Source organism: Clavispora lusitaniae (assembly GCF_014636115.1).
Source record: "Clavispora lusitaniae strain FDAARGOS_655 chromosome Unknown tig00002663_pilon, whole genome shotgun sequence".
Classification (NCBI taxonomy): Eukaryota; Fungi; Ascomycota; class Pichiomycetes; order Serinales; family Metschnikowiaceae; genus Clavispora; species Clavispora lusitaniae.
The window spans coordinates 1,385,298-1,404,995 of NW_027093982.1; the positions used below are offsets into that span (position 1 = coordinate 1,385,298).

A 19,698-nucleotide genomic window follows, 5' to 3' on the forward strand; every position below is an offset into this window, starting at 1 on the left:
TTCCTAGCATACAGTGAGATATTTGAACCTCTTAATACACCAAACAACAAGATAAATCATATACAACTGATGGAGATCCCACTTAAAAGAACATTTGAGTAGAAAATAGGAGACGCTTTCACTTTGTTACTAGTGGTGGAAACAGTATTCTGAGAAACAAAATATAAATCAAACCGTACTACTATGGTCGTGCGTGCATATACGGCGATGAGCATCATTATCTCTTTTTCTGCCTAGTTTCAACATAACTTTTGAAAGCTACAAAAATGGCGACTGTCATACCCCCTCCGTCCAAAAAACAAAAGAAGGAAGCACAAAAAGAACGCGAGGTTAATATAGTGCCAGAAGATCTTCCCAATGTGCTAATAAAGTTTCAGGCTGCTGACACTGGAGATTCAGTTGGCGGTTCTATTCGTGTCCCAGGTGGCATCACAGAAAAACAGTTGGAGGAGCTTTTGAACCAGCTCAATGGAGAAAAAGATGACCCTGTACCATATAGCTTCTCTCTTCTCAATCAGAAGGAGGGCTCGGTTGAATCCGATTTGGTGGATATCAAAGATAATCTCTATCTGTCTGTCTTGAAACCAGGAATCAAAACGACGGAAGATTTCATGACCATTGTCTACACGCCACGTGCTGTATTCAAGGTTAAGGCTGTGACAAGATCAAACACTGCTATTGCAGGCCATGGCTCCACTATTTTATGTTGCCTGTTTGCCCCAAATGATTCTGGGCGCATGTGTTCCGGTGCTGGTGATTCTACTGCTAGAATCTGGGACTGTAACACACAAACACCATTCAAAACCCTTTCTGGACATACGAACTGGGTTTTATGTGTGAGCTACTCTCCATGCGGAACAATGATTGCTACTGGATCTATGGACAATACTGTCAGGTTGTGGAATGCACAAACTGGTGAAGCTTTGGGAAACCCATTGGTGGGTCACTCCAAATGGATCTCAAGTTTGACTTGGGAACCTTTGCATTTAGTGAAAGAGGGTGACACGCCGCGTCTCGGTTCGGGATCCAAAGATGGTACCGTGAAAATTTGGGACACTTCGAGAAGAGTATGTCTTCTCACCATGAGTGGACACACGAATGCAGTTTCATGTGTGAAATGGTCGGGCTCTAATATTTTGTACAGTGGATCACACGATAAAACCATTCGTGCGTGGGACATCAGTGCTGGAGGAAAATGCGTTCAAATTCTTAAAAGTCATGCTCATTGGGTCAACCACTTATCGATTTCTACGGATCACGTTTTAAGGAAAGGTGGCTTTGACCACACCTCTTCGAGAACTTCAGTGAAGTCTAGCCCTGCTGAGTTACGCAAGAAGGCCTTAGAGCAATATGAGAAAGTGGCTAAGTTGGGTGGTAAGATCAGTGAGAGGTTGGTCACAGCTAGTGACGACTTTACAATGTACTTGTGGGAGCCCTTGAAATCGTCCAAGCCTATTTGCAGAATGACAGGACATCAAAAGCTTGTTAACCATGTGTCTTTTTCACCAGACAGTAGATACGTTGTCTCTGCTTCGTTCGACAACTCAATCAAGTTGTGGGATGGGTTGAAGGGTACCTTTATTGGTACTTTCCGTGGCCATGTCGCACCCGTTTATCAAACGGCGTGGTCTTCAGACAGCAGGTTATTGGTCAGTTGTTCCAAGGATACTACATTGAAGGTGTGGGATGTACGGACGAGAAAGCTTAATGTAGATTTACCGGGCCATTCGGATGAGGTCTACGCGGTTGACTGGAGCATGGATGGCCGCAAAGTGGCATCTGGTGGAAAGGACAAGATGATTCGCATTTGGTCTAGTTAGGCATACGGCAAGACTTACGCTAATGCAGAGAATATAGGACGAGAAGTATCACATCAACAATTTAATAGTTAAGTAGCTGGAAAAATGGGAACAAGACAATGCGCTATGTTAAGGATTCTTTTTTCTTTTGAAATGATAAAAAACATTTCTGCATTCTATAAATGGCATTTATGTCTGTAAGCCACGATCGATTATAGTCATGGAGATGCGCACCATGCTCCGCCTTTTTTGTTGCGACACGACCATCCCACTATCTCCACTCAAGCCGAAACGCATCCGCAATTAGCTTCTCAATTGCTTAGTCACCATGGCGATTGTCAAAAAAGGCGGGCGCACAAGAGCGAAGCAGCAAGCTGCTCCAGCGAAGTCTGGTATCAAAAAGGCCGAATTCGATATCACCAAAAAGAAGGAGGTGGGTGTGTCTGATTTGACATTGTTGTCCAAAATCACCGACGAAGCCATTAATGAAAACCTACACAAGCGATTCATGAACGGTACAATCTACACATACATTGGCCACGTGTTGATCTCAGTCAATCCTTTCCAAGATTTGGGCATTTACACACATGAAACACTCAACATGTACAAGGGCAAGAATAGATTAGAGGTGCCACCCCATGTGTATGCTATTGCTGAATCCATGTACTACAACTTGAAATCTTACGGTGATAATCAGTGTGTCATTATTTCTGGTGAGTCCGGTGCTGGAAAAACCGAGGCTGCAAAGCAGATCATGCAATACATAGCCAATGTGTCTGTTGACGATCAGCTTTCTTCCACTTCTGATTCCAGCGGAATTTCCAAAATCAAGGATATGGTCTTAGCAACAAATCCTTTGTTGGAGTCCTTTGGTTGTGCCAAGACTTTGAGGAATAACAATTCTTCGAGACATGGAAAGTATCTAGAGATCTTCTTTGATCCTCAATCTCATAGACCAGTTGCAGCGCATATCACCAACTACTTGTTGGAGAAACAAAGAGTGGTTCAACAAATCACTAACGAGCGGAACTTCCATATCTTTTATCAGTTTACCAAACATTGTCCTCCGCAATATGCTCAAATGTTTGGCATTCAAGGACCTGAAACATACATCTATACATCAGCTGCGAAATGTGTTAGCGCAGATGGCATTGACGATGGCAAGGATTTCCAAGAGACTATAAGAGCAATGGAAATCATCGGCTTAAGTCAAGCTGAACAAGATAACATTTTCCGTATGTTGGCGTCCATTTTATGGATAGGAAATATCTCCTTTGTTGAAGACGAGAGCGGAAATGCCACTATCAGAGATGCGGGGGTTACAAACTTTGTTGCCTATCTTTTGGAAGTTAGTCCTGAGATTTTGCAGAAAGCTATTGTCGAAAGAATCATCGAGACTTCTCACGGAATGAGAAGAGGGTCTACCTATCATGTTCCTTTGAACATAGTACAAGCTACTGCAGTCAGAGACGCTTTAGCAAAAGGAATCTATAATAATCTTTTTGAATGGATTGTCGAAAGAGTTAATGCATCTTTGTCGGCTGCAGGTCAGAACTTGGAGAAAAAATCAGTTGGTATCTTGGATATTTACGGTTTTGAAATCTTTGAACACAATTCGTTTGAGCAAATCTGTATCAACTATGTCAATGAAAAGTTGCAACAAATTTTTATCCAGTTAACATTGAAGGCGGAGCAAGACGAGTACGTTCAAGAGCAAATTAAGTGGACCCCGATTGATTATTTCAACAATAAAGTTGTTTGTGACTTGATTGAGGCTGTGAGACCTCAACCTGGTCTTTTTGCTGCTTTAAACGATTCCATCAAAACTGCACATGCAGACTCTGATGCTGCAGACCAAGTTTTCGCTCAAAGATTGAGTATGGTTGGTGCTAGCAACCGCCACTTTGAAGATCGCAGAGGAAAATTCATCATTAAGCATTACGCTGGTGATGTGACTTACGAGGTTGCAGGTATGACCGATAAGAATAAAGACAGCATGTTACGTGACCTCTTGGAACTTTTGTCAACATCCACCAATACTTTCGTTACTCAATCATTGTTTCCCCCAGAAATGTTGGCTGCTGTTACTGATTCCAAGAAGAGACCAGAAACGGCTTCAGACAAAATCAAGAGAAGTGCCAATTTATTAGTGGACACCTTATCACAATGCCAACCATCGTACATTAGAACTATTAAGCCCAACCAAACTAAAAGACCAAAAGAATACGACAACCAGCAAGTATTGCATCAAATTAAGTATTTGGGTTTGAAGGAGAATGTCAGAATTAGAAGAGCAGGTTTTGCCTACCGTACGACTTTCGACAAGTTTGTGCAGAGATTCTACTTGTTGTCTCCGGCAACTGGTTATGCTGGTGATTATATCTGGCAAGGTGATGATATAACCGCTGTTAAAGAAATTTTAAAAAGTTGTTACATTCCAGATACGGAGTACCAAATGGGTACGAGCAAAGTTTTCATCAAGACTCCAGAGACTTTATTTGCCCTTGAAGATATGAGGGACAAGTACTGGCATAACATGGCTGCTCGTATTCAAAGAGCTTGGAGACGCTATTTGAAGAGAAAAGAAGATGCTGCCAAGGTTATCCAAAATGCATGGAGAGTGAAGAAGCATGGTAACAAATTTGAACAATTCCGCGATGAAGGATCTGCACTCTTGCAAGGCCGCAAGGAAAGAAGGAGGATGTCCATGCTTGGTTCACGTGCCTTTATGGGTGACTACCTTGCATGTAATGACTCTACTGGATTTGGCCGCTTTGTTGTCAGCCAAACTGGCATTTCAGAACCCGTTATCTTCTCGTCGAAAGGTGAAATTCTTTTGTCAAAGTTTGGAAGATCCTCTAAAAGATTAAACAGAATTTTTATTTTGACCAAGAGCTATCTCTATGTTATCGCCGAAGTTTTGGTAGAGAAGAGATTGCAGTTGCAAAAGGAATTTTCCATTCCTATCTCCGGTATCAAGTATGTGGCTTTGTCGACCCTTCAGGATAATTGGGTAGCGGTGGCATTGCACACGCCTACAACTACGACCCCGGATGTGTTCATAAACTTGGACTTCAAAACTGAACTTATTGCTCAAATCAAAAGAGTTAACAGAGGTTTGACTATCAAAATTGGTCCTACTGTCGAGTACTGCAAGAAGCCAGGTAAGGTTCATGTCGTTAAGTTTGTGCACGGCACAGCACCTCGCTTTAGTGATGTTTACAAATCTGGTACAGTCACTGTTGGACAAGGCTTGCCTCCAAGCAGCAAAAACCCAAAGCGGCCACGGGGAAAACAAAGCGCTGTGGACTATAGTAAATACTACAACCGTGGGGCACAAAGAAGCGTTGCTGATTATGCGCAGCCCACTGTTGTCCAAAGACCAGTCCAAAGACAGGAGTATTCGATTCCTCAACCATCTCAACAACAATACACTCAACAGTCTCAGCCATCTCAACCTTCTCACCACCCTCAGCAACATAGTCAACAGCATAACCAGCCAAAGCCTATGGTTTCGGCTTCTATTGCGTCAGCAGCCTCAGCGCAACCAATGCCGCAACGCAGAAAAGCTCCTCCACCAGCTCCAAGCCACAGTGAAGCTATTGCAGCTGCAACTGCAGCTACGACTGCTCATCCTGAGCTTCAACACGGGGTGAGACCACAAGCCAAGCAGAATTATGAACCTGCGGCCAAAACTCAAACTAGGAAGACTGCGGCACCAACTCCTCCTGCGAAGAAGGTTGCACCAAAGCCCCCACCAGCCCCACCAGCGCCACCTTCCGCTCCTGTCCAGAAACCAAAGTACCCTACTTATAAAGTACTTTATGACTATGATGGATCTGTTAGCGGATCTGTTCCGTTGGTAAAGGATGATATCATGTACGTTGTTAATGTCAATGGTCAGTGGGGTCTCGTGAAGGATTTGAAAGAGACAATTGAGGGCTGGGCACCTTTAGATTACATGAAAGAGGTTGATCCTCCCGCAAACCTCTTTGGAGGGGGAAAAAGTGCTCCTCCTCCACCTCCTCCATCTATTTCTCAGAGACCTGCTGCTCAGACTGCAACTGCAGCTGAACTGCTGGTGAACTCAAATGGAGGCGCATTGGGTAATGGTCTTGCAGACGCATTGAAAGCGAAAAAATCGGAAGAAGTGAACCTAGCAGGTTCGTTGGCAGATGCATTGAAGAGAAGGAAGGGTGTCAGAGAAGATAGTGAAGAGGAAGAGGAGGACGATGACGATTGGTGAGCGTCGGCTATTGTCTTCATTGGGCGCTGGCCATTGGCGTAAAATATTGATATTGTATATTTAATAAGAATTTGCAACACCTAATGTAGTTGACATTCCACAGATAGCATGTCTATACCTCCTGGATTCCTTAGATCAATATTAGTGTTGACATGAATTTCATAGTAATTTTTCGTAACTTTGTGCAGCAATTTCATGACCCTTAATTACTGATCAACAGCAAAGACATACAAACTAGGGCCTCTAAAAGGTATTTATAGCTACTCTCCAGAAGAATGATTGCTTTTGAAAAAGCACAATATTTATATTATTTAGCTTTCACAGATTTAGTTTCAAGGCTGGTCGTGCTTTGGAAGAGACATTAATTGCATCAAATGCAGTCCATCTTAGATCAGTCACGATAGTGAATGCACAGACTCCATTAACTCCAACAAGGTCAATTCAAGTTGTATTCATATCTGATATTCAAACAAATTCTTCCGATTATCCTCGCTCGATCAGGTAGTGAGGTTTTTACTTTCTGAAATCCAATAATGTCCAATGTCTAATCATAACACTGCAAACTCATTAACAGCCGGACATGGCCGAACAGGCTCAGGTGGGTCCAAGAAAGATGATATCTTGACAATGAAGTTTGTTATGGATAGACCAGGCCCCCCTGTTTACCCTCTTGATGATAAACTCGATCCGAAAATTTATCCAGACTATTGTCCATGGCAAGACGATGACACCGAAAATGACAAGCTAAAAAATTCGGGCTACTTGAATAAAGGGTATTTCGAGAATCCACTGGTATCCAATGAATATTACTCTGCCCGGAACTTGGTGCAAGAGACTCTTTTCCTGTCCACCAATAACTATACTACAATTCTTAAAGAGCTCTCTCAACATTTCACACAAGCATACAAAACACGAAACGAGGTCATCAACAAGATAAAATATGAGAGCAACAACTTTAAAATACCTCCTAGAGTCACTCTTACGGCCGCAAAGAAGGAGGCGTGGCTCAAAGATCTAGCAAACCCTGAAATACCACTTCAAACTGTTTCCAGCCGACTTCCCCATGGCATTCGGAACAAGGTTCTCATTGATTGCATGTGTAACATGAAGGTTCCTCTATCTCGCGCCATTTGGTTTACCAAATGTTCCTTGTACAGTGAGTTGTTGGTGCTCCAGAAAAAATTCAATTCAAAGCAGTCTACCTTATCTGCTAATAACCCTATTTCGTTTCCCGCTCTAGAGGTCTTCGAAAAACGATGGCTCCAGGAATGGACACAACAGGTTAGCGATTACATCTTCAAGTTTTCGAAAGGCTTAGGAAGCGTAAATTCCACGGAGAAACAAGTTCAAGTGAATTCCAAGCTTAACTATTTGCTATCGTACATGCATGCGTTATACGTGGAGGATCTTCTTGACAAAGACCATTTTCTTTCCTCGATCATAAAGTTCCTACGTGACGATCTCCCCTTTGAGCACAATGATATTCCTAAGCTACTTGAACTCACAAGGAGCGAAGTAGGAGAAGATGGATCAATTCTCGAAGAACTAATCAAGGATAGACCCGTCAACATTGGACAAATTTTAATTGGCCATACCCTAATCAGAACTTTCTGGAGAGACATAATAGCTGAAGATTTCCTCTCCAAATTTGTAAGCGAATCGCTTCTTTTGACATATTTTCTCATAGAGAGATTACCTATGCAACCAAAAAAGCACCACGATCAACCTCAAGTTGCTACATTGTTTCCACAAAACCTCAAACAAGATTTATTGAATCAACTCGGAAAGTCGATCAGCATGTTGTTCAAGCATAATACTAACCTGTTCATCTTCCCAAATTACTGGATGTTAGTTAGTGATACTCTTCTCAAAGTTCTTTTGAGTAACCAAACTATAGCGTCAGATTTGCCGGAGAAACTTCATAAAGTATTGCAACTCCTAAATTATCGGAACGAAAGTCTTATGTTAAACATGCAGTATCTTTCTCTTACTGATCTTCCCATGAATCTAGGAAATTCTTTACGCAGAAATTCATTTATGGCATCAGAAGGGCCTCTGCATAAGGCTGTGGGAAATGATGTCATGGCTGACGAGAATCAATTATTTACGAACCGTTCTCCAGACGACAACTTGCGCTTTATTGAGCAGCTTGATAGACTCAAGTTAAACAATGCTTTGGCATTACGCCTTCGCCCTAATTATTCAAATTCGTTTGAGTCCACTGCTTGGAGAAAAAAAATTAAGATTCTAGTCTATTGGTGTGTATCTGTGCATCGTCATATGGGTATGTCTTCCGAGAAAATCTTGATTTTATGCAACTTTTTAAAGAGAAAGGTTTTGCAAGCTGCGGGACCTAAGGGGGCAAACCAACTAAAAGCTGAATTTGAAAATGAACTCCTCGAGAGTATTTTTAGTTTAGCCGAGGAACCGAAAAAAAATGTCGAGGTTTACAATTTGTATGTTCTTATAAACGAGCTTTATCAGCTCAAGATCATATCAATTTCGTCCTATGTGCGGAAGTTAATCGCATGTGGTATATTCTATAACACACCTCAAATTACAAGTGGTGAATCGCAACTTCCTCAAAGTGATCACATTCAGTTTCACCTTTGCATTTTAAAGAATCTACCAGTTTTGAATAACAAGCAATGTGATCATATTCTCAAAAGATGGACACCTGATGGTTTCAATTTTTCAAAATATTTTTCTAGAGGTGTTGCATTACTTCAGTCAAACATTTTGGACCGTCTTCTAAACAATTCTTTCTGTTCCTCCTTTAGCAGTGAACTCGATGAGATTAAGTCTTTCAATGTCGGCGTAAAGTTTTTGTTGGTCAATTGGCTCACCACGCAATTCAAGGTTACAATTAATGGAGCTCCAAAACTTGTTCATCTTTCACCTAATATTGTTGCACATATCTATCATTTTTATTCCATCACGGATAATTTGACCGTCTTTTTCAAAGTTTTTGTGAAATTTGTTTTACGAAACGAAAACAAAATTATCATTTACTACTTGGAGACTCTCTACTATATTTGCAAGCTTATCATGCACCATTATACACTAGTCAAGTTTATTTCTGGTGCAACTTATGAATCTGTTTCAACAGCCTACGAATTATTCAAACTCATGATTATAAATTATAAAGATCTTCTGTCTCGTGAAACGGATCTTTACCAATTTAATGAAGTATGGAATTTCATCAACGCTTCAATGGAGAAAGTTTTCGATTCAGAGAAGCAACAAGATCCAGACCCGAAAATGCAGTTTAATAAGTCCTTATACGAGAAGGAAACAGCAGATTCACCTCTTAAAGTCCTGATGCAAAACCAAAGATTGAATGAAGTGTACTCCATTGAGCAGTTCAAAAATGACTTATCAAATTTAATGCTGGTAACTGAGAGTTTATTGTCAGCGGAAGAACTTGATGATATTGTTAACGAAATTCAACCCCGGAATGATCATTTCACCACTGATTTCGATAACGCAGTCAAACATGAAGCACAGATCATAATCTTATTGGATGAATGGTATGGAAGACTCTATGATTTAGCGGAAAATCAGGAACTAGCACTTTTCAAACTCGTGGAATCGACAAGAAGAACAATGAAGATATCAACGCCACGAAGCTTTGAAACACAAGTTCAAACATTCATCAAGCAGAAGATGGAGAATAATTCGTCAGTCGAAACCCTTTACATCCTCCTCCAGAAACTAGTGACATTTGAATTGTTTTCGCTCTTTGATTTGGTTTCGATGTTGAAGAATCTTTCAATGGAGTCAAATTGTAACATTAAGGAAATTGGCCCATTAATCACCGATTTAACCCTAGGAGATGCACCACAGAAGAATTTGCCTTGTTATCAGTATTTGATTATAAAAGAAATTCAACACGAGTACCAAATGAGACACGTTAAAGATATAATATCATACACTTTGGACCAGCACCTGCCTCTATCTATTTTTAAACAACGGGAAATAAGGACAAAACATGAAACCAAAATCATTAGCATCGTCAGAGACGGGTTGCTTTTCCACCAAAGGTGGACCATGATGTTTTTGGCAGACCGGCTATCAGAGGATCAACTATTGCCGCTATTTAATCAAATGCTTACGTTCTCTATGAGTCTGTTGAATGACACTGATAATTTGGCAAGATCCACAAATGAATTCACGTTAGCAGTTGTGCAAGCGTTATTAAGTTTCATGGCTAGAGCGCAACTGGACGGAAATAATTTTGGGAAAATTATAGCACCAGCGATAAAGTTATTTCACTTTCTGTTCGGCCCATCCAACTCATTCTTTGGTGAAATGTTCAACTGTTTGAATTGGAGCACAAAACTACAAATTTTTCATTATATGGAGCATGTGTTCTTAACGCAGACAGCATTCTATCTGGATTGGGGCGTTGAAGACATCATGGCTCAGGAAAACGTGCATCCAGTTTCTTTATGGAAGAACATAGAGGGAGATGAGTTGATACCAGCTTTTAAGGACTATTTCAAAAAATTCTCCCTCTCTTCTGCGGAAAAAATTGCAACAACTATAGAGGAATTTAGACGCTTAGAACAGTTTCTACTCAAGCTTCTCAATGTTCTTGATAATGACGATGTTGCTCAACAAGATGATAGCTATGTGTATGACGTGGTTTCCATTTTTCTCAAGCTACTCATTATTCGGAAGGCCACGCTTACGATGGTGGTTGTCGAACATGATGCCACCCACTTTACTTTCTTGAAGAATTTGGTCAGTATGTTGAACACTCGTTACTTCATGAATGGGCATGAAAAATTGAAGATTTTGCTTTATGATCTTTTGTTGCTCATGAAGAGCTCTCTCACAGAACAATTGCGCTTAGGAACCAATGAGAGTATAATCGGCAATACGCAAATGGGACCGAGCCAGCTGATACTGCTGAGTGGCAGTAATGGGGAAGATAGAAAGGGTCAAGGCGAGAATCCAGACGCGCCCGATCTCGCTGCAGACGCACTAACAAGGGTTTCTGACATTCTTAACCTTCCAGAGCCTGCATCAGAAAACCCATTTGGCGAATTGGCAATAGAAGAGGACGATTCTGCCTTTGGTTTGGATGAGGAAGAATTGGACTACGGTAGTGATGTGGGATACATAAATAATAGTGGCCTTGTGCTCACATCTACCAGAAGCGATTCGATTGGATTTTCCACCGCTTTTGGAGTGCTCCAGCAAGATGCGCCCATTCAGCGCTTCAATATCAAAGGCATGAACCTCATAGAAGACACCAGCACAGAGCTCAACGATGGGTGCATCAATCTTTCTCTCTTCGATGCATACACCATACGGGAGAATCCCCCATAATTTATCGGTACCAATCTCGCAGCACGCTACGGTACTTTAGATGTAATACGACTGTTTGGTCCGCTAACCTCTTATTTCAAGACCTAGCGATTCAAAGTACATTTATTGGCTCAAAAAGTATCTAGAACATGTTAGAGCACGTATACTCGTACACATACACATTTTGAAATCATATGCTTAGTACACTCTCTTTGTTAAAGTAGTGGTGGTTATGATATGCTTCACCATGCAGTGCATTATTCTATTTCGCGTTCACCACGCATGCAAATGTCTCTTGCCAGCGACGATAAAGAACTTGCCTCGCCCAGTCATTTTATTCTTGCATGCTGGCGTTTGATCCACAACTGGACCTCGGCTCTCCGATGGTGGAAAACTCCTCTGTCAACAATGACGAAGCGTCTGCTCTGAGACCCAGAGTGCCAGATTTGTCCTTTTTGAGCGCCAACTTTTCCACTGATTCTTTGGACATTCAAAACTCCATGCCATCAACGCCAGTGCGGTCGGAACTGGTAGACTCTACTCTGTCCTCTGGAAACATATCTGTCCCCAACCAGGTACCGACATACCCCAACCGCCTTATCAACAATGCAAACTTTGCGTCTCTTCAAAACTCACCAACAGGGTTTTTGAACCAACCTTCGTTTTCGTCAAATCAGAGGAGCTATTCCAATTCCTCATCAAGGCCCCGTCCACGCTCTATGTTCGGCGGAGACATCCATAGCTCAGCAATCTACGAAGATGTAGACCAGTCTCAAGCTAAACAACCAGATTCTAGATCTCGCAATCGCAACTCATTCCATTATACCCCGAAAATGACATATTCTCCAGCATTTGGGCCTCTGGAGCAAAAGGCTCGCTCGCGGTCTAACTCGCCTAAAAGATCTTCTTCCCCTAGTAGAAGGCCAAATTTGTCACCTTATCGCACTAGGGCTTCATCGCCAACAAAACAGCCCTTCAATTTCAAACCTCAAGATATAATGCTACATGGAGGGGGCTCTAATCTGTCGTTGGTAGCCAAACCACTTCATAGAAAAGGACACAGATATAAGCATTCCTCTGTGTCCATGAACCTTTTCCAAGAACCATTGCCCATTGACGGAGTCAACCTCCAACAGAATCTTCTTCCAGATCTGTATCCGATTCCCAATCTTCGAGAGTCCTTGGCAAGTGCGAACGGTGAACAAAAGCTCAAGCTCTCCTTTGCATTTTCCCACTTCTTCATGTCAGGCTTGGTGTTTTTCATCGGAGTTAAATACCAGCAACCAGCATTTTCAACCCTAGCTCACTTAGTCTTTTATGACTCATTGGGGTCTCTCTTAGTCGCTTCTGTTGATATCATGTCCAACTTTGAGGCATGGAGCAAATCTTCAATTGCTTATCCATTTGGTTTGGGGCGTCTAGAAGTGCTCACAGGTTTTGCTCTCAGTGCGTCCCTGGTTATGGTTGGTTGTGATCTAGTCAGCCACTTCGTCGAAGAGCTAGTTGTTTCTTATGTGGAACCATCATCTGAAGAACATGGACTGCATCACATTCATGGCTCTAACAACCCAAATGTGAACTGGTTTTTGTATGAGTTGGTACTTTTGAGTGTAATTGCTATGACCTGGTTAACCTCTACTATTATTTTTGCGCATGGCACCATTTCGAAGATGTTGGCTGAAACGGAAAGCAAACTGGCCAATACCGCATCAAAGTCGAAGGATGGCCTTTTAGACACTGGCTCTGCGTCCACTAATCCTAAAGTTTCCAATTTCAAGAATTTGGTTGACATTTTTGCCAAGAACCCCATCCGTTTGCTCACTCTATTGTACTCATTGTTCTTGTTTTTCGTTCCTATGATACCATCTTCATTGAAGACAAAATTTGGGTTCGATATCAATGAAATGTCAACGTTAGTTGTTGCGTTCACTTTATGTTATGCGGGCTGGAATGTATTGAAGACTCTTGGTGGCATATTACTCATTTCTTTCCCTTACTCCGACTACGATTATAATGTGTTGAAAGCGTCTATTATAGACAAAATCTTGAGTTTGCCAAGTTTCAAAAAATCTTATACGTTGGGCAACTTTTCCTTTTCCAAAGTCAACTACCAACTATATGTCGTAGGGGTCTGCGTGAGCATGAAAGGTGGAAGCGCCGATGACGAGTCCCGGCTTCTTTTTGAGATAAACCGAGTTATTGAAACCACATTAAATGGGTTTGAACGAGACGCAAGAGTCGAAACTACAATTAGTGTGGAACGAGTGTAACCGGAAAGCAAATGCTTGAATAATCAATAGATAAGCCTGCATGTGTATTACCCAATGGGGTAGGCATTAGTCACCTAAGCGCGGTGCGAAAAGTTTTCAATGTAGGTAGAATCTATATAAACCCATAATTCCCTCACGATAATTACCTCAAAGAATAGAATGCTTAGAAATTTGGCCACCAGATCTACAGGCTACTACAGACTCAATAGCTTGCGGTCACTTTCTGCGTCAATTGCTTCGCGGAAGGCCGTTTTTGCCTCTCCGGATGCAGATGCAAGTAGTGTCACAGGAAAGTTTATTGATGATATCACCAAACCATACACAGTGACCACATACGCTCGTCCTAATTTGGTCATTTCGCATGGAAAAGGCTCTTATTTGTATGACCTCGAAGACAGAGAGTATGTTGATTTTACAGCAGGCATTGCAGTGACTTGTTTGGGACATAGCAACGAAGAGGTGAGCAAGATTATCACCAAGCAGTCACAGACTTTGATGCACTGTTCTAACCTCTACTACAATCTTCCTGCTGGTGAATTGGCAAACTTATTGGTCACGAAAACATTGGAAGCTGGAGGAATGCAAGAGGCTCAAAGAGTCTTCCTCTGCAATTCCGGAACTGAGGCCAACGAGGCGGCTCTAAAATTTGCCAGAAAATACGCCAAGCTGAAAACTCCGACCAAGACTGAAATCATTGCATTCACCAATGCTTTCCACGGCCGGACCATGGGGGCATTGTCCGTCACTGCCAATCCAAAGTATCAGGAGCCTTTTTCTCCGTTGATACCGGGTGTCCACACAGCAGAAGTTGGCAACATCGAGTCTGTCAAGCAATTTATTAGCAAGGAAAGAACTGCAGCAGTCATAATTGAACCTATACAAGGTGAGGGTGGTGTCAATACTGTGGCTAGTGAATTTTTGGTGGAATTGAAAAAGCTATGCGAGGAAAACGACGTGGTACTCATTTACGATGAAATCCAATGTGGCTTAGGCCGTACTGGCAAACTATGGGCCCATTGTGATTTGCCTAAAGAAGCTCATCCAGACATTCTCACCATGGCGAAAGCTCTAGGAAATGGGTTTCCAATTGGTGCAACTATGATAAGCGATAAGATTGAAAACGCTTTGCAAGTAGGAGATCACGGAACTACTTACGGTGGAAACCCATTGGGCGCCTCCATCGGTTCTTATGTTGTGAGCCAAGTCAGTGACAACGATTTTTTGAAAAAGGTGGAATCAGTGAGTGAACTTTTTGTTACCGGTTTGGAGAAGATGGTTCAGGAATACCCGGAGCACGTTGAAAAAGTGAAAGGAAAAGGTCTCTTGTTAGGCTTGCAACTCAAGCCAAATGTGGATGCCAATAATGTGGTGACGAAGTGTAGAGAATATGGTTTGCTTGTCATTACGGCCGGCGGAAACGTTATCAGATTGGTTCCAGCATTGAACATTCCAGCTGATGTTGTATCCAAGGGTTTGGAGATATTGGCCAAAGCCATCGGAGAAACCGTAGGTACACTGAAAAAGAATTAAGTATCATAAAAGAGTACGTATCTTTACCTCATGATGTAGATCGCACCATAAGCTGTCATGCAAGTGATGTCCAATGAAACTTACAAGTACAATATATGCTTTGTATGTTCTACCAACGAAAACAAAATAGGCCACAAATCTTCGATTTTGTTTAGTAGGCAAAATCTGAGTCAATTTGATTTAAAAAGAGAAAATCTCGTCAAATCAGGAGGCCTTGAATATAGTCGATACTACTCGATGAAATTCAGGCTGCATAATCCACAATCTAAGGGTATATCAAACAAGCTAAGGGCCAGATCATACATTTCACCAAAATGGCATACGTTTGAGAACTGTACACAGAGCTTTTCCTCTCAACTGTACGGACAATTACGTCAAATAATTTCGTGAATCCTACAGGTTCGCGCCGTTTGGTTAGGTTTAGAGGTACGGGTGCTCAGATTAAGAAAGCTCTGGCGGTTCATATTCTTCACTAATATCCTTCTCCGTATATGACTATACCCTTTGCGGCGCCTACGGCCGACCTAGATTATTGCCTAGAGCAGTTGCTCGAGCATAAGCCGCCGAGGATTCTCCCAGAAGAAACGCTCCAGCAGCTTTGTCATCTGTTGAAAACTCAGCTTCTTGGTGTTCCCAACATCATGAAGCTTCAGTCTCCATGTACATTAGTTGGGGATATTCATGGGCAATATCACGATCTATTGGAAATATTCGAGATCGGGGGCTCTCCGCCCACGACAAATTATATTTTTCTCGGCGATTATGTTGACCGAGGATACTACTCAGTCGAAACCATCTCATTGTTGATAGTGTTGAAATTACGATATCCTGAGCGGGTATTCCTCATTCGAGGGAACCACGAGAGTCGGACCATCACCACAAACTATGGTTTTTATACGGAGGTTCTTAGCAAGTACAACGGCTCTCTCAAAGTATGGAATTATATCACGGATCTTTTTGATTATCTACCGCTAGGAGCCACCATAGATAACAAGATGTTTGCCACCCACGGTGGATTGTCTCCGTCGTGTCAACAGCTAGACCAGATTCGCGCCATCGACAGGTTCAAGGAAGTTCCTCACGATGGGATTATGGCGGATCTTGTATGGTCAGACCCAGACCCAGAAATTTTAGACTTCAAGCTATCACCTAGGGGAGCAGGCTATCTATTTGGCTACGATGTGATGAGGAAATTTTGTCACGATAATAATTTGGTTCAGCTCATACGAGCGCACCAGCTCTGCAACGAAGGTTATGTAAGTTACTGGAAGGGCATGTGTCTTACGATCTGGTCCGCTCCAAATTACTGTTACCGGTGCGGGAATCGAGCAAGTATTTTGGAAGTGAGCCACTCCAATTACGAATCCAAATCGAATAATGACCAAGGCGTGTTTCCGGGCCAATTTTGCAACGTTTTTGAAGCGTCTCCAGAAAATACCCAGGATACAAATGAGGGCAGGAGTGTGAACGGTATAAATTCGCTGTCTAGCAAAGACGTGTTCCGAGCATATTTCGCGGACAGGCCACAGAATAGGCCTGTCGAATACTTTCTTTAAGTCTCTCCATTTTCATTTCTTGTGTGTCTTACTAGTGTTGCGTTTCTTTTTTTTTTTTTTGTTGCTAATGCCCGTTTAAAGCTGATGTTGTATTATGATATGGAGGCATTTGTGCTTCCTCGCCCCTCGCTCATTCTTTTATTTACTTTTTCAACTATAGTCTCGATATATATTTTACCCGTAGTAAAGCTCGAAGTTAAACCCGTTGTGGATTTCGTAATCGTCCAAAGTGATGTGGTCTTTGTAAACTTGGTGGCCCTTCTTAAGCACCAACTTTTCGTGTGATGTTCCAATCTGAAGTGAAAGAATCTTCTTCAAGTCACCAATAGTATCTGAGGGAAGGCATTTGACCTTTATCTTCTTTCCTAATCTGTCATTGGCAAGCACTTCGATCATTGTATGGAGTTGTAAGATGTCTTTCGGTATATGCAAACCAGTTTTGCCTGCGTATGCTTCAGGCAAAAGTTTACGAGACCCTTCACGCAAGTGGAAAAGAAAAGATTCAAAAGCGATTTTTGATGGTGAAATGAGTGGATAATGCTCAGAAGATGAGAAGGTGTGAAAATGTTTGTACCAGCATGCCTTAATGTCTAAAAGGTGCAGTAGATAGCGTAGTTTTCACTCGTAGAATTTCTCACTACAGAGAAATATATGCCGTAGCTATCTAAAGGCCCACACATAATTGTATTGAAAACTTGGAGAACAACGAGGATGTAGACCCACAAGGAGCATCAGTCATGTCCATTTCAAAACTGACACATATTTTGGTTATGAGCGTCGCGAGGAATTACCATGAAGAAACTACTAATCGAACATGAATTTGGAGCCATTCTTCCATCGATTTACTCGAAGGAGACAGTATGTTGTTCAGAGTATAAAAATATCTCTACTAACTTGTTGTAACCTTCAAACACCCTCGATAAGTAAATGTATTTGCTCTTTCTTGGCCAAAGAGAATAATGTTCCAGAAGTCGTTTTATATGCAAGCGTCCTGCGTCGCGATTATTCTCTTTATCAGCTTGATGATCTTTAATTATGCACGACTGACGACCCATTACAATTTTTAGCAGAGCCTTGTGTCTTGTTTTTGTCTTTTCTTTATTTCTTTACTTCACCAAGAGCTCCCCTATTTAAATCCAGCACATGGCTGTGATGTATGAACCTTATCTATAAACATCATTGCCAGACTTTTTATTTTCCTCATCGCCATGTCAGACCATAATCTCCTACCTATTTTTGCACAGGTGACAAATTCGACAAACGTGGAGCTTCCGGCAGAATACCATCTAATCGCCAACATATCCAAAATTTCTGGAGCTCTATCTCTTCTAATATGGTTATTTGCACAGCTCCCACAGGTTTTGGAAAACCACTTGAACCAATCTGTTCTGGGGGTATCCATAGCATTCTTGTCTTGTTGGATAAGTGGAGACGTCACTAATTTAGTCGGATGCTTGCTAACAAAAGCTCTTCCATTCCAAACGTCTTTGGCGGCATACTATTGCTTTATAGACTTCATCCTCAGTTTACAATACTGGTACTATACCAGAGTATACCCAAAGCAAAAAGTGCATCATAATTTTTTGCAGAGTCCTCGAATGATCAAACCAGTCACCTCGCGTGACAGCTCTCATGGCCATGGACATGTAAGACGAAATAGATTCGAAGTCCCAAAACATGACTTGTCGCATCAAGGCAGGTCCATATCGTCCAGCAGAAGCAGGAGAAGAAAGCGGAAAAGCTTTCTTCTGAAGATAATTTCCGGCTCCGTATTGAGTGGTAGTTTTGGGAAGGCAAGTGCAATGCCCATGGATAGTAATGAGCGGGATGTTCCTGAACTTTGGAAAGCGTTCTTATCGTCTATTGTCCTATTTTTTAGCTCGTGCAAGGAGCGCATGCTGCACATCCATTATAATCCTACCATCATTGGCACTATTTGTGGATGGACAAGCTCGATATTTTATGTCTCTTCTAGAACCCCACAAATCATCAAAAACTACCGAAGCAAATCTACACAAGGGATTTCATATTTGCTATTCTTATTTGCTATGATGGGGAACACACTATACACCACGTCAATTTTGAGTGACTTGTTCATTCTTTACAAGTTCGACCAGTATCTTGGAGATGTTAATTTTGAGACGGTTTTTTATGCCCAGCTTCCATTTGTTATTGGCAGCTCTGGAACAGTCTTATTTGATTCCATTATTTTGTTTCAGTGTTGGTACTACAGACCTTCAAAGCTTCAGAATGAAAGTAGACATTATTTGCATGACAGTGCTGATCACTGCCAACATCTGGAACACTTGATAAAGCTGAAGCAGTACCCTACCAACGATCCATCCTTCCCAGGACGGTCTAACTCTGAATCCACGCATTTTACGAAACCGGATTGGTATACAAATGTTTACGGCTCCATAGATGAACCAGATGATTACAGTCATCATGCCTATTCCGGCAACCAAACTACCGGAGAACATTCGTATGTCAAAAAGCAAGGTTCGCAGAACTATCATTCACTAAATGTCTATCAACAAAACTTCCTGCCCCTCTATTCGCCATCTCCTAAAAGAGAGCGAAGTCAACTTAATAATGATAGAGCCTATACTGATACGTCACTGCTCTTGAATCTGGCACTTATTATCCCTCCTCCTCCGCATTATGTATCTTGTGGATCTTCCCAAGGAGCAACTACCATGAAAAATAAAACTGGCATTTCTGGTACTTTTAGTGCTATTGCCAGGTCCTTCTCGCAGTCTTCATCGATGATAAAATCACCGACGATGTCTACATCATACAATAATTCTGTTGCTGCTTCGCCGATGCTCAGCACATCACTTATTCCTTCTATTGTGGGGACGTATTCCTCTGTGTCCAAAAGAATGGCTAATGATTCCAAATTACCTTTTCTGCCTAGTGATTTTTTGAATCTAGATTTGGCTAAAGGCGGTTCCACGGGCCCTTCGAACGAGCAATAGCGA

The 19,698-nt window shown here is 41.9% G+C and overlaps 8 protein-coding genes across 8 annotated transcripts; 7 read left to right on the forward strand and 1 right to left on the reverse strand. All coding sequences in view use genetic code 12, as the record gives it.

Annotated features, from left to right (window-relative positions):
- Window positions 1–266: 266 nt before the first annotated feature.
- RSA4 (uncharacterized protein) lies at window positions 267–1,820 on the forward strand (the record flags this gene model as incomplete). Its single annotated transcript, XM_002617068.1, has 1 exon — window positions 267–1,820. The coding sequence occupies one exon, from the start codon at window positions 267–269 to the stop codon at window positions 1,818–1,820; it is 1,554 nt and encodes a 517-aa protein (XP_002617114.1).
- A 307-nt stretch (window positions 1,821–2,127) lies between these two features.
- On the forward strand, window positions 2,128–6,045 carry MYO5 (myosin 5; the record flags this gene model as incomplete). Its single annotated transcript, XM_002617067.2, has 1 exon — window positions 2,128–6,045. The coding sequence occupies one exon, from the start codon at window positions 2,128–2,130 to the stop codon at window positions 6,043–6,045; it is 3,918 nt and encodes a 1,305-aa protein (XP_002617113.2).
- Window positions 6,046–6,585: 540 nt separating this feature from the next.
- Window positions 6,586–11,382, forward strand: SRB8 (Srb8p; the record flags this gene model as incomplete). The annotated part of the gene is made up of 1 exon (XM_002617064.2): window positions 6,586–11,382. The coding sequence occupies one exon, from the start codon at window positions 6,586–6,588 to the stop codon at window positions 11,380–11,382; it is 4,797 nt and encodes a 1,598-aa protein (XP_002617110.2).
- A 323-nt stretch (window positions 11,383–11,705) lies between these two features.
- Window positions 11,706–13,631, forward strand: FOB63_005246 (Zn(2+) transporter; the record flags this gene model as incomplete). The annotated part of the gene is made up of 1 exon (XM_002617063.1): window positions 11,706–13,631. One exon carries the CDS (start codon window positions 11,706–11,708, stop codon window positions 13,629–13,631), a length of 1,926 nt encoding a protein of 641 aa, XP_002617109.1.
- Window positions 13,632–13,790: 159 nt separating this feature from the next.
- ARG8 (acetylornithine transaminase) lies at window positions 13,791–15,161 on the forward strand (the record flags this gene model as incomplete). Its single annotated transcript, XM_002617062.2, has 1 exon — window positions 13,791–15,161. The coding sequence occupies one exon, from the start codon at window positions 13,791–13,793 to the stop codon at window positions 15,159–15,161; it is 1,371 nt and encodes a 456-aa protein (XP_002617108.1).
- Window positions 15,162–15,652: 491 nt separating this feature from the next.
- PPG1 (putative serine/threonine-protein kinase) lies at window positions 15,653–16,717 on the forward strand (the record flags this gene model as incomplete). Its single annotated transcript, XM_002617061.1, has 1 exon — window positions 15,653–16,717. One exon carries the CDS (start codon window positions 15,653–15,655, stop codon window positions 16,715–16,717), a length of 1,065 nt encoding a protein of 354 aa, XP_002617107.1.
- Window positions 16,718–16,891: 174 nt separating this feature from the next.
- Window positions 16,892–17,113, reverse strand: ubl-5 (ubiquitin-like protein; the record flags this gene model as incomplete). Its single annotated transcript, XM_066102470.1, has 1 exon — window positions 16,892–17,113. One exon carries the CDS (start codon window positions 17,111–17,113, stop codon window positions 16,892–16,894), a length of 222 nt encoding a protein of 73 aa, XP_065958234.1.
- Window positions 17,114–17,925: 812 nt separating this feature from the next.
- Window positions 17,926–19,695, forward strand: FOB63_005250 (uncharacterized protein; the record flags this gene model as incomplete). The annotated part of the gene is made up of 1 exon (XM_002617060.1): window positions 17,926–19,695. The coding sequence occupies one exon, from the start codon at window positions 17,926–17,928 to the stop codon at window positions 19,693–19,695; it is 1,770 nt and encodes a 589-aa protein (XP_002617106.1).
- Window positions 19,696–19,698: the final 3 nt, after the last annotated feature.